The sequence below is a fragment of the Macaca mulatta genome, chromosome 2, assembly GCF_049350105.2.
Source record: "Macaca mulatta isolate MMU2019108-1 chromosome 2, T2T-MMU8v2.0, whole genome shotgun sequence".
NCBI classification, from domain to species: Eukaryota; Metazoa; Chordata; class Mammalia; order Primates; family Cercopithecidae; genus Macaca; species Macaca mulatta.
The window spans coordinates 45477076-45491230 of NC_133407.1; the positions used below are offsets into that span (position 1 = coordinate 45477076).

Here is a 14155-nt window from a genome sequence, read left to right on the forward strand (position 1 = left end):
AATCTAAGGCAAGATTATAAATTAATGATTCTAAACCCCTTTCCCATCCCAATAGACACACAACTTATTCCCATTACTAACTGTAACTCAGTGATTCTACAGGACCATTTTAGAGATGTGCAGGTGGGTGAGTAGGATGGGGGTAGATGTATAAAATATGAAAATCTTTCTCAGGCTATGGAGAATCCCTACTTCTACAAATTGATCCATGGCTTACACTTTTAATAGCAAACTAAAAATATATACATTTTAGAGTTATTAAATGAACATTTTAATACAGATATACTCCATAATAAATCTCATTCATTTAGGGAATTTCTAAAGTCATACAAATATAGTATTGGAAGGGATTTTTTTTTTTTTTTGAGATGGAGTTTCACTCTTGTTGCCCAGGCTGGAGTGCAATGGCACGATCTCGGCTCACTGCAACCTCCAACTCCTGGGGTCAAGCGTTTTTCCTGCCTCAGCCTCCCAAGTGGCTGGGATTACAGGTGCCCGCCCCCATGCCCAGGTAATTTTTTTGTATTTTTAGTAGAGATGGAGTTTCATTATGTTGGCCAGGCTAGTCTCGAACTCCTGATCTCAGGCAATCCACCCATCTTGGTCTCCCAAAGTTCTGGGATTACAGGCCAAAGTTCTGGGATTACGAGCCACCGCACCCGGCCTGGAAGGGATCTTTAAAATCATCTAGTAAAGTCTCTAATTTTATCTGTTAGGAAACTCAAGCTTAGAGAGTTTTCCAGACACTCTGGGACACTGATAGAAACAGTATTAAAACTAAGGTTTCGGCTGGATGTGGTATGGTGGCACACGCCTGTAATTCCAGCTACTCGGGAGGCTGAGACAGAATTGCTTGAGCCCAGGAGACAGAGGCTGCAGTGAGCCAAGATCGTGCCACTGCACTCCAACCTGGCCGACACAGTGAGACTCTGTCTCAAAAAACAAAAAACAAAAAGAACTAAGGTTTCCAGAGTTCCTATTCAGGGCTATTTTCATTACAGCTGCCTTTTAATTATTATCTTACCTGGTCTGGTTCTAGCTGAATAGCCCTATCATAACAAGCAGTGGCATCCCTCAGCAAACCAAGGCTTTCATGTTCAAGGATCTGTTCTTTTAGAGATGGTTCTGCCTTTCTAATTGCGCTGACTCCGGCCACTCCATCAGGTTCATGCATAGCAGCATACAATTTCTTTGTTCAATGATTAAAAAACAATCAAAAACAAGAAAAAAATAGAACTGGAAATAAAACTATAAAACCACCTGTTTATATTGAAAGAGCAATTTTTTAAGAAATTTTTCCTCAAAGTAATAGTAAGCACTTGTTTCATGGCAGAGTCAGAGTAAAATTACAAACTTATTTCTAGACATTCTATTCCCTCAACGTTCTTATTCCTCTTAAATACAAATCTATCAATATCTGTTATTGATCATAAGGGTTATAAAGAACCTCAGGATCCTAAAACTGTCCAGATCCAAATGATAACATATTCTATTGAGCAGTTTATAAGAGTTTTATTGAATTTTTAAATTTTTAAAAATTTAAATAACCATTTTAATATATTGTTATTGAGATGCCTTCAAGAAAACCAAGACAGCAATCTGGGCTCAAAGGAGATATTCAAGCTAAAGATAAAAATTTAGGAATCAATTAGCACAAAGACATTCTCTCACAACATGAGAAAGAATGGGATGATCTAGGAAATGGATAAAGAAGAAAAGAAGGCTGAGGATAGAGACTAGAGTTTCTACATTTATCAACAAGGAAGAGCTGGCAAATGAAACAGGAGAAGCAAGAAAACTTGGAAGAAAACTGGAGAATAAAATATCCCAGAAGCCATGGGAGAAAAGCAAATGTCTTAATGAGAACGGCATGGTCAATGATACTGAGGTTAAGAAAAGGAGGGCTGGGAAAAATTTACTGGATTTAGTAACGTGGCCACCAATTTTCTTAGCAATAATAGTGTCAAGAGAAAAGAAAAAGAGAAGTTGTCGAAATGGGAAGAGTGAATAAGAAACAAAGAAGTGACTGTAGTATAAGGAAACTAGATAATTCTTTCAAAAACTGGTTATGAAGTTCTGGAAACAGAGAGATGGGATGTATCTAAAGGAGAAGGTAAGATCAAGGGAATTCTAAAAAGCTAAGGCTTTACCAGAACATGTCTATATGCTCTATATATTCTGGTTCCCAAAGAGAAATTAATTACACTAGACAAAAAAGGAATATATGAAGAAGTTATATCTTGATATTGAGAACACAAGTAGAAAGACTGAATTTTGAGAGGAAGAAATCCTTCCTTAAAAATAACAGAAGAAGCCAGGCACAGTGGCTCATGCCTGTAAGCCCAGCACTTTGAGAGGCCAAGGCAGGCAGATCATTTGCGGTCAGGAGGTCAGCCCAGGCAACACGGAAAAACCCATCTCTACTAAAAATATAAAAAATTAGCCAGGTGTGGTGGCAGGCCTGTGGTCCCAGCTGCTTGGGAGGCTGAGGTGGGAGGATCCTTTGAGCCTGGGAGGTGGAGGTTGTAGTGAGCTGACATCGTGCCACTGTACTCCAGCCTAGGTGACAGAGCAAGACCCCATCTCAAAATAAATAAATAAACAAAATAACAGAAGGGAAGAAAAAGAATATGGTGCAGATGCTGTGCATTTGCAGATTTTTCTGAATGAATGATGAAGCAAGATCGTCAGCTGGAAGCAGGGAAACAAAATGAAGGTAAGAGATAGTCAACTTGACAAGTGGGAAAGTAGCCTTACTAGAGAAACACTGCAGGCCTGAAGGTAATGTTAGAGTCCTGCAGTTTTAAAGATGTTTCAGATCATGAACTTAAACTGAAACCAGTTATAACACCCACTGTGTAATTTTTCTCCAGCTGCTTATATGGTTGGAGTTTTACAAAGGGAGTACAACGCAGTGGGAAAAAGACAAGAAGTTGAGCATCACTCTAAGGGAGTGATTTTAACCATGAACCATAGACTTAAAGCTGGACAAGGAGGAACACAAAGATAGGACGGGGCTAATATTCATCTTAAGACTGCAAGTTACTAATTTTCTAGTTCTTTTATCACACTTGGCTTTTTGATTTGAAAAGCCCACCAATCTTAAGCTCTTATTTAATTCCACTGTATTCGCCTCACCTGCTCTTACTTTCTTTTCTTCCCTACAAAATCATAACATTGCCTAAATCATTATTTCACCAGCATTTTCATGCCTGATACCTGACATAACCAACACTTCCCCCCACTCACTCACTCCCAAATTCAGGACCACAACTCTCACAAGGAGAAGAGTAATTCCTTGAATCGTAGCCCTTCCAAACTCCTCCTCCATAACTGCCACAGGCATTTAGCTAAAATCCCATTGTGATCATAACACTTCCCTAGTTCACACCCTCCAAGAAGTTTGGGCAACTTAAAAAGTCCTCTATTATTTGTGATCTTTCCTCTGCCATTCCAAACCGACACTTTACTCTTTGGCATATACCATGCTTTTTTCAAACACTCCACAGAGGTGCCTCTGCTTATAATGTCTTACCTCCCTATACTGCTCATTTTTTAAGACACCATCTCCAAGAAGCCATTCCTGACCTCTTGGCTCATCCGCTTCCATCTCCCACCCTATTCCACATGGATGAGTTATGTGTCCTTCCTCGGGGTACATGTATGTTACCATACTTAAAATATTATACCAAATCGATGTTTATCTCTCCCCATTAATCTATAAGCTTCGAAGCATAGCATCTAAAACATTCAATAAAATGAACAACGCAAACATAAAAGACTGGCTACATTAATTTTGATTATTAAATTCACTACATTAACTTCAGACCTGTAAAAATCCAAGATGTTCCTGAATATTTTGCTTCTTTTCTGTAATAAATGATTCAAAGTGCATTACAGCTCGTGTGTATGCTTTGGAGCGAAAGGAAGCTACTGCCAGAGTATCCTGGGGTATGAGGTCTAGAAAACGAGTTACACTCTGATAGTCTTCATAATCCACAGTAGATACTAGATCATAAAAAAAGAAGTGGAGTAATTAAAGACTTTTAAGATAAAACTTTAAAAGTGTCAGTTAAGTAAGTTCAATTTATTTCACTAAACAAATTAAGCTGAATGTATTAGGATATATTTAGAATGTAACTAACAACAGAACAATTATTCAGAGAGTCTTGCTCCAACTCTGCCATTATAACTTACCTTTCTTTGGATAATCATTTAATTTATTGAGCCTCTATTTCTTTACCTATAAAAGGAAAACGTTAGTATCTGTCTTGCCTTCCTTACAATGTTGTTGGTGAGGATTAAATATCAATCTATTATTACGTTTTGAAAAGATATAATGATACAAAAGATACTAGATTAGTTATTTTTTGATGACTATAAAAAATGATTAAATGTAGCTATTTTGTTGGGAAAGTACAGAAGTATGGAAATAACCTTTTTTAAAGTTTAGAATTCTTTTTCTTCACCTATTTTTTATTGGTTGCCAAATGTACAGTATCACCAATTAAAACAGAAATTGAAAGTAAAATTGCCTTCAAAGTAAAACCACAAGTACTTTAGGATAATTTTTCAAGAGTGTACAAAAAGACAAAAATTAAAAACTTCTAAATGAGGACAGTCTAGTTTATAAATTGTTATTTAAAACTTCTAAATTTTAATGATTCATAACAGCATGGAGAAAACAGAAACCAATTTCTTCAAAATTTAAATTAAGGTAGTATATTTTATTTTTTATTTATTTACTTTAAAAAATTTATTTTGATCTCACTCTTGTCACGTAGGCTGCAGTGCAGTGGCATGATCATAGTTCACTGCCGCCTTCACCTCCTGGGCTTAAGCAGATCCTGCCTCAGCCTCCCGAGTACCTGGGACCACAGGCATGTGCCACCATGCCTGGCTAAGTTTTGTATTTTTTGCAAAGATGAGGTCTCATTATGTTGCACAGGTTGATCTTGAACCCCTGAACTCAAGTGATCCTCCTGCCTCAGCCTCCCAAAGTGCTAGGATTACAGATGTGAGCTACTGTGCCTGGCCTAAGGTAGTATATTCTAAACAGATTATATTTAAAATAAGGTCCTTATTTCCATCAAAATTTGCAGAGGATTTCAAATTATGATTTTTTTTTTTTTTTTTCTGGAGACAGGGTCTTGCTCTGCTGCCCAGGCTGGAGTGTAGTGGTGTGATCTTGTCTCACCGTAGCCTCAACCTCACAGGGTCAAGCGATCCCCACACTTCAGCCTTGCGAGTAACCTGGGACTACAGGCACATACCAACCACACCCAACTAATTTTTGTATTTTTTGTAGAGATAGGGGTCTCTACAAAAATGTTAAAGAAATGTTAAAGGTATTGTACTTTTCAACCATTACAAATGTTATTCTTAAAAGCTAGAATTTTGGCCAGGCGCAGTGGCTCACACCTGTAATCCCAGCACTTTGGGAGGCCGAAGCATTGCCTGAGCTCAGGAGCTTGAGACCACTCTGGGCAATGTGGTGAAACCCTGTCTCCACTAAAATACAAAAAGTTAGTTGAGTATGATGGCGTGTGCCTGTAGTCCCAGCTACTCGGGAGGCTGAGGCACAAGAATCACTTCAGACTTGGAGGTGCAGGTTGCAGTGAGCCAAGATCGTGCCACTGCACTCTATCCAGCTTGGGCTACAGAGTAAGACTCTGTCTCACACACACACACAAAAAAGCTACTGTCACTGAAAATGGTGATAATAGAGTGTTTGGTTTTACAGTACCATTTTGACATGCAGAAATAAAACCAAACAGGCCGGTTGTGCTGGCTCATGCCTGTAATTCCAACACTTTGGGAGATCGAGGCAGATGGACTGCTTGAGCCCAGGAGTTAGAGACCAGCCTGGCCAACATGGTGAAACCCTGTCTCTACTAAAAGTACAAAAAATTAGCTGGGCATGAGGCATAAGAATCACTTGAATCCAGAAGGTGGAAGCTGCAGTGAGCCAAGATCACGCCACTGCACTCCAGTCTGGGCAACAGAGAGAGGCTTGGTCTCAAAAAAAAAAAACATTAAAAATAAACATTTAATTGTTAAATATGAAAATATATTAATAGCCAGATTCCAGACAAAAACATTCCCCAAGCAGGTAATTATTGGCAAGTCCAGAAAATTTTAGAAAAATGATAAACTGTTTTGCTTAATAACAGGAATGTATCTGCTTCAACAGAACAACAAGAGGGAGAGGCTCACAAATTGAGAATTATGGAAGGGGAAGGCCTCTTAAAGGATTGTTAGATAGTCAGTTTTTCAATTAGCCTGAAAGCCTGCAGGAAAAACACTTGATGTCCGTGAGAACAGCTGAGGTATAAGGCCAGATTATAACCATCCACTTATTGCAAGAATGAAAAAAAAGAAAGTAAGAATATCTATTAGTGTGTGATGAATATAATTCTCATCAATGCTCATACCATAGGAACAAATTAGCAGGTGTCATTTTTAAATCAAGATTCTTCTTAGTGAAAGTTGTAATATCACAGGAAAAAAAAGTGCAAGGTAAGATATAGCAGGGTGTAGTGTAGTAATGCATATAAGCATATCTGGACAGCTGGCTAGATACCAAACACTACTACAGACAAGAAAAATAAACAAAAATAGCTTCTCTTTAGGCCATGAAATAAATAAAATCTCCCTTGAAATGTAAAACTTAAATGTGAAAAAGATTACAAAGAATATTTTCCAAGTGAAGAATGACAAAGACCAGAGTACACACACACACACAAACACACACACACACACACAAACACACACACACACACACAAACTGAGGGAACATATAATATGTTAACATGGAGGATTAGGTTAATAACAATATTATCATCTCATTTATTTCACACTTTATAATTTCATCATCTCATTTATTCCTCTAAACAATCTCCTAAGGGAGATAATATTAACCCCATTTTGGCCAGGTGTGGTGGCTCACGCCTGTAATCTCAGCACTTTGGGAGGCTGAGGTGGGTGGATCACTTGAGGCCAGGAGTTGGAGACCAGCCTGGCCAATATGGTGAAACACTGTCTACTAAAAATACAAAAATTAGCCGGGCATGGTGGCACACACCTGTAATCCCAGCTACTCACAAAGCTGAGGCAGGAGAATTGCTTGAACCCAGGAGGTGGAGGTTGCAGTGAGCCAACATCCTGCCACTGCACTTCTGCCTGGGCAACAGAGCAAGCCTCCATCTCAAAAAAAATTAATAAATAAAAATATTAACCCCATTTTATACAAAGAAAAAATAAGTATGTGTCTTGTCCAACTAAGAAGAGAGAAAGGTCTTTTGACTATAAATTCACTGTTTCTTCTCAGTGAAAAGGCCACACTATCACCCATTTTAAAAATACACAAAACGGCTGGGTGCGGTGGCTCACGCCTGTATAATCCCAGCACTTTGGGAGGCCAAGGCAGATGGATCACCTGAGGTCAGGAGTTCGAGACCAGTCTGGCCAATATGGCGAAACCCTGTCTCTACTAAAAATACACAAAAAAATTAGCTGGGCATGGTGGTGGGCACCTGTAATCCCAGCTACTTGGGAGGCTGAGGCAGCAGAATTGCTCGAACCCAGGAGGCAGAGATTGCAGTGAGCCAAGGTCACACACCACTGCACTCCAGCCTGGGCAACAAGAGGGAAACTCCGTCTCCAAAACAACAACAACAATAACAACAACAACAAAGACAAAACAAGGTATTTTTTAAGCTAGCGCTTAAATTATGGAACTGATAAAGGGAAGAGTTAATTGGTGAATAGTTTAAAAAAAAAAAAGAAAATAAACAGAAGTGATAACTCACCCAATGAGTCTACCTTATTTCTGTTTGATTTACTGTGTGGACATTTCTCAGCTTTCAGTGCCTGAAATTTGTGCCTTGCCCACTGGGTGAGATGGTCAAGCATGGAGAACACAGTCTGTGTACTGAGTTGACACAGATCAGATGCAATGTCTTGGGTATTTATGGTATGCTGATCGTCATGCTTTAGAACTGCCATAATTTCTGCATAAACCTATGAGAACCATTTTATAGTTAATAATAATATCTATATAATACCATTTAACAATTATATGACATATAAAGCTAACCATTCTAAGGCAAAAATTTTCAAAAGAAAAAACGCAGTCGGCCAGGCATGTTGGCTCACACCTGTAATCCCATGACTTTGGGAGGCTGAGACAGACCAATCGCCTGAGGTCAAGACCAGCCTGGTCAACATGGTGAAACTCTGTCTATACTAAAAATACAAAAAAATTAGCCAGGCATGGTGGCACATGTGTGTAATCCCAGCTACTCAGAAGGCTGAGGCAGGAGAATCACTTGAACCTGGGAGGTGGAGGTTGCAGAGAGCCGAGAGCACCACTGCACCCCAACTTGGGCAACACAGGGAGACTCTGTCTCAAAAAAAGAAAAAGAAAGCACAATTGATCAATAATACATTATTGTTCTTATCTATAATTAAATCTATCCAAATATTAGTCTAAAAAGAAAATATGCTAAAGACTAAAGAAAATTTTAAAAAATTGAAAATATTCTAGATTATTCAACAAATGATAATGAAACTGTTAATAGTGAAAAAATCTTTCAGTAATATCTCACACTATATGCAAAATTAATTTCAGAGTAATTGAAGACAATATAAAAACAGAAGAATTAAAAGAAAATATAGCAAATAAATTCATGACATAAGGAAAGGCATCACATAAAAGGCTTAAAATTAATAATCTATAAAAGATGTATAAATTTTGCATTTACATTTAAAATTTCTGCGTGGCAAAAGGTGAAAAGGTTAAAAAGAAAATGACTAAGTTGGAATAATTTTTGAAAATACGACTGGCAACAAATTGGTAGCTAGAATATACATAGAACGTCTATCAATTAAAAGGATACACACACCAAATAGGCAAAGATATGTAAATGAACATACATAGCCATACATAGATCTACATTTCCTACTAATAGGTAGTCTTTCTAATACAAATAACATTGGAGAAAATAAGTTTCACATGTTCAAAAACCAAGTAAGATGATTTATCTTACCTCCTGCTGATCTTCTTGATTACAACCCAGTAAGACATACACCAGAATATGTGGAAGAAGATAGATGGTCACTTTGAAATCATGCTTCATCATAATGCTACAGCAGGTGAAAATTTTACTGGCAAGATCATGCCGAACCTGTAAACTCAAAATGTGTAGAGACAGTAACACACTTTAATCTATTGATTAAATGTCAAAAACTAGCATGCGAGATAATTTATCAAGGGCAAGTATTCATTTCCAAATTTTAAAAAAATTTAATTAATTTTTAATTAAATTATTTGGGGTTGAAGTCAAATTTTGTTATGACTTAACTTTTGATTTGCTAACACTGTGGAACTCATAAAATTTTAAAGAGATTTTTTCTTCAAATACAAAGCCAAAAATCAAAAAAAAAAAAAAAAAAAAACTCACAATATTCCACAGCTGAAAATAGTTAACAGTATTCCACATTTCACACATTATATTTTCAGTATATTCGTTAAAAAAAAGAAAATGTCAGCCGGGCACGGTGGCTCATGCCTGTAATCCCAGCAATTTGGGAGGCCAAGGCGGGTGGACCACGAGGTCAAGAAATCCAGACCATCCTGGCCAACATGGTGAAACCCCGTCTCTACTAAAAATACAAAAAAAAAAAAAAAATTAGCTGGTGTGGTGGCGGTTGCCTGTAGTTCCAGCTACTCGGGAGGCTGAGGCAGGATAATCACTTAAACCCGGGAGGCAGAGGTTTCAGTGAGCCAAGATTGTGCCACTGCACTTGAGCCTGGTGACACAGCGAAATTCCGTCCCCCCCTCCAAAAAAAGAAAATGTCTTGAAGTTACCAACTAAAATTAGTATAATGATATTTTAAAACACTAACAGAAATGTTAATGAAAGGCGGGGCACGGTGGCTTACGCCTGTAATCCCAGTACTTTGTGAGGCAGAGGCGGGCAGATCACCTGAGGTCAGAATATCGAGACCATCCTGGCTAACACGGTGAAACCCCGTCTCTACTAAAAAAAATACAAAAAATTAGCCAGGCGTGGTGGCGGGCACCTGTAATTCCAGCTACCTGGGAGGCTGAGGCAGGAGAATGGCATGAACCCGGGAGGTGGAGCTTGCAGTGTGCGGAGATCACTCCACTGCACTCCAGCCTAGGCGACAGAGTGAGACTCCCTCTCAACAACAACAACAAAAAAAACAAAGATTAGCCGGGAGTGGTGGCTCATGCCTATAATTCCAGCTACTCAGGAGGCTGAGGCGGGAGAACCTGGGAGACTGAGATTGCAGTGAGCCGAGATCGTACCACTGCACTCCAGTCTGGGGGCAAGAGCAAAACTAAGTCTCAAAAAAAAAAAAGAAAAAAAAAAAGAAATGTGAATTAAAAACAAAAATTATAAATTTTAAATATACTGTAAACATTTTCTTGGAACACAGAGTACCTTTTGTCTATCCAGCAGGTAAAAATTTCTCATTAAGGAAATAGAAATATACCTGTTTTTCCATGAAAATTCATTTTAAAAATCCTTACTTTTATTTTAGAGAAAGTTCAGATAATATAACTTCTTTTAGAAATGCCATTAGAGTATAATATATCTCTTTATTGAATGTCTTTTTATTATGTAAAAAACTCTGACATAGCATTTACATCCTTTTACACAGTATTATTTTACAATATAAAAGGAACAAACATAATGCAATTTTGCACACACATTAAGACCATAGTAATTTTCTTGGTGAAACAATTACTTTTCACTCAGAAACTATTATTAGTAACTACAGAGAAATTATTCTCTATTAGTAAACATTTTCTTCAAAAATTTCTATGATTATCAGCACAAATACTTCAATGACTATTGTGTGTACTATGCATTCAGATAGATGTTCTGGTTTCCTTTAAAATTTCTGTTCAGTGAACAAAATGAACAGGGTTTCTTACCTTTGTTATAAGATAACCTGCCCAAGATGCTGACCATTCTGCAAAGTTACTACCCAATTTACTTAAGTAAATTGGCTTCTTTACTCCAGACCAATCGGTTGACTTCTGAGAACTCTTGTATCTGTAATTTTGAAAATTTGTTTATTAAAAAGATAAATCCACCTGTATAGAATTTTAGTAAATTACAGCAACTTCTTCAGTGACTACTGTAGTACTGCCTTGCCTTTACTGCAATCTGCTTACCTTTTTCCAGCATCCTTCTTAGGGGTGAGGTAGATCATTCTTGCACATCTAAAGTACTTTTAAGGATTCGAGTCTGCCCCCTCGTCTTCCTCAGATCCTTCCAACTTTATTCTTGTATAAGAAAAATCTGTTCCTTTGAAGTTCAAGCCACCCAGGTATACTACTATTTTCTACTCCTCATTATGGGCAACTACTCAACTCACTGATTACCAAACTCACTGATAACTTTAGAACATTGCTCAGGGTTTTCTTTCTTCCCCAGTGGTGTTATCATCCTGGGTGACTTCAGTGTCTAGCTGGAACACTTAATCAAGCTCAGAACTTTCCAATGACTTTCTCCTCTACTTATCAGGCTCAGGAATTATCAGGGCTCCCATGCTAATTCAAAGAATTTCTTCACTTCAAAATCAATTATTTAGACATCTCATTGTATAGTCATAGTTTCCTAAATTTCTAGTTTTTTCACCCAGTTATTCCAGCACATCCATTCTCTCTTGTTGAGATCTTCTGTTCCGTGACCCTGCTAAGCTCTCCTGATCTATGATACCCCCGTCTCTTTGCCTCTTTCCACAACCATCTTAGTCTGTATGGTCCTTCATTTCTAGCATTCTCTTGGTAATATCATCTACCCACTCCATTGCCACACTGTCTTTTCCAGCAGTATTCATCTGCTAACCTCCCAACCTTGAATCCGTCTAAATATTGGCCTTTACTGAAATGATACTCAGGCCACTGCATCGATACAGGAATATCACTAACCCACTTATAAGATTAGTACTACTATGTATTCTTAGTCTTCAATGTCAGTGGGCCGCTAAAGTTACAGAATTCCTTCTAAGTTTTCATTATGGCTCTCTTCTGTTTTCCAGTGATTATTTCAAACCATCACCACCCTCCTAAAGTTACCTACACCAAATTCCATTGCCACTTTCAGCCAATGAGGCCATCTCTTATACCTCCTACTTCGGAGTAAAAACAAAATCATTGCTTCCCACAATGAAATCTGTAAACTTAGCTGTGTTCCATCCATTATTTTATCTTTCCCTATTGCAAAAAAAAAAAAAAAAAAGAGAGAGATCTTATTCCTTCTAATTCCCTGTAAAGGCCATGGCTCTCCCATTCTAGATGCTCCTTGGGGTCCTTACTATACCAACTATCACTTCTCTCTCACATTACTTCAACATGGCCCTTTCTATTTGCTCCTCAGCATTAACATTTAAACACGTTCACAGCGCTCTCATCTTACAGCTACCCGTGTGTAGGATTTTTTGAGTGGCATGGGTTTCTTTCAAATCACCAATAAAAGCTTCGGAAATAACAAATAAATGCCTATACCCAAAGTTTTATACCCAAATTTTATATGTATATAAAATTTCACTGTATTCCAAGTTTCTAACAGTTGAAAAATCCAATAATCTCTCAGTTAACCATCACACTAAACCAGGAAAAAAAATTCAAATCCCTATTTTGAATTATCACGAGTATAGTTCTCTAGATGATTTTTATCAAAATTATAGTAAACTTAGCTAGAAAACTACTGATACTGGGATACAAGCCAGGTTCTGCCTAGTCACATCCTAATGTTTTCTCCTAAAGTTATTTCTACGGCAATTTTGAACTGCAGTTGTTCTGTCTGGTTCTAAATTTCAATCTCCCAAATATAGTCATCCTTTAATCCAGACTTAGTAATTACATATAAAGAGCCCGAATTAAAGGAAAAAAAAAAAAAAAAAACATAAAGTAGGGAGTATAAAGCTAGCAAAAATATGAATATGCTTTTAAGAAATTCTGTATTTCCCTAGGTCCTCTGGAGTAAATATCAAGCAGTCCAAGCTATAAAATTGAGCCACAGGCTAACCTGGTATTTTAGTGTTTCATACAAAAGGGAATCAACGCTACTGAAAATGCGCTCTATCAACCTCTTTTATGTGGCTCCAGTTTCAACAGGCAGATCCCAACCAGGTGAATCTCCTAACTTCTATCATTGAGGAATCATTCAAGAGGTTATTCTAACTGCTCAGGTATAAAAGCTAAAGAACAAAAGAATTTTCATTGCTTTGTTAAGATCACACTTTTAAGCGACCACTTAAAAGTTGCTTCCTACGAAAAAAAGAAAACAAGTAGGCAGAAACGTTGGCTTCTACTTCTTATGAAGCAGATGATAGCCAACCTCACAAATTCTCCCCCAAAAACTTGCTAAGTACTTTTTAATATTATCTCCTTTATTCCTAACAATAACCATACAAAGTGGGTAAAATTATCCATGTTTTCAAAATTAAAAAATTAAAACCCGGAAATGTTAAATAACTTGCCCAAGACTTCAGAGCTAGCAAATGCAAAGCCAACATTCAAACCTAAGCCTGTGTGACTCTAAAGGCCATAAACCTTCCAATAGATTACAGAAATGTTTTGACCTCTACAGGTGCTATACAAAACACAGACTAAGAAAATGGGGGAAGTATGGAGTCCTCAAAAACAAAAATCCAAATTTTAACTTTAGTCTTTTACTTTACTTTTTAAATAATGCTAATAGTGGCCGGGTGCAGTGGCTCAGGCCTGTAATCCCAGCACTTTGGGAAGCCCAGGTAGGCAGATCACTTGAGGCCAGGAGACCAGCCTGGCCAACATGATGAAACGCCATCTCTAATAAAAATACAAAAAGTAGCCAGGCATGGTGGCACATGCCTGTAATCCAAGCTACTTGGGAGGCTGAGGCAGGAGAATTGCTTGAATCCAGGAGGCAGAGGCTGCAGTGAGCTGATACCGCATCACTGCACTCCAGCCTGGGCAACAGAGTGAGACTGTGTCTCAAAAATAATAAAAACTAATAATTCTTCCTTAATAAGGCTAATAATAATAATGCTAGTCACTTATTTAATAATGCTAGTCATACAACATAAAATGATGTTTAAAAGATTTCTAAGTATAAAAAATTATCTAGG

The 14155-nt window shown here is 37.7% G+C and overlaps 1 protein-coding gene across 2 annotated transcripts in view; it reads right to left on the reverse strand.

Moving 5' to 3' along the window:
- ATR (ATR serine/threonine kinase) overlaps window positions 1-14155 on the reverse strand; it is a 121643-nt gene that overhangs the window by 48393 nt on the left and 59095 nt on the right. For both annotated transcript variants that reach the window (XM_015131992.3, XM_015131991.3), the window contains 5 exons: window positions 10971-11091; window positions 9051-9188; window positions 7812-8022; window positions 3830-4008; window positions 1025-1189 (listed from right to left, as the gene is read on the reverse strand). In XM_015131992.3, coding sequence (XP_014987478.3) covers window positions 1025-1189; window positions 3830-4008; window positions 7812-8022; window positions 9051-9188; window positions 10971-11091 — 814 coding nt within the window. The remainder of the gene's footprint in view (window positions 1-1024; window positions 1190-3829; window positions 4009-7811; window positions 8023-9050; window positions 9189-10970; window positions 11092-14155) is intronic.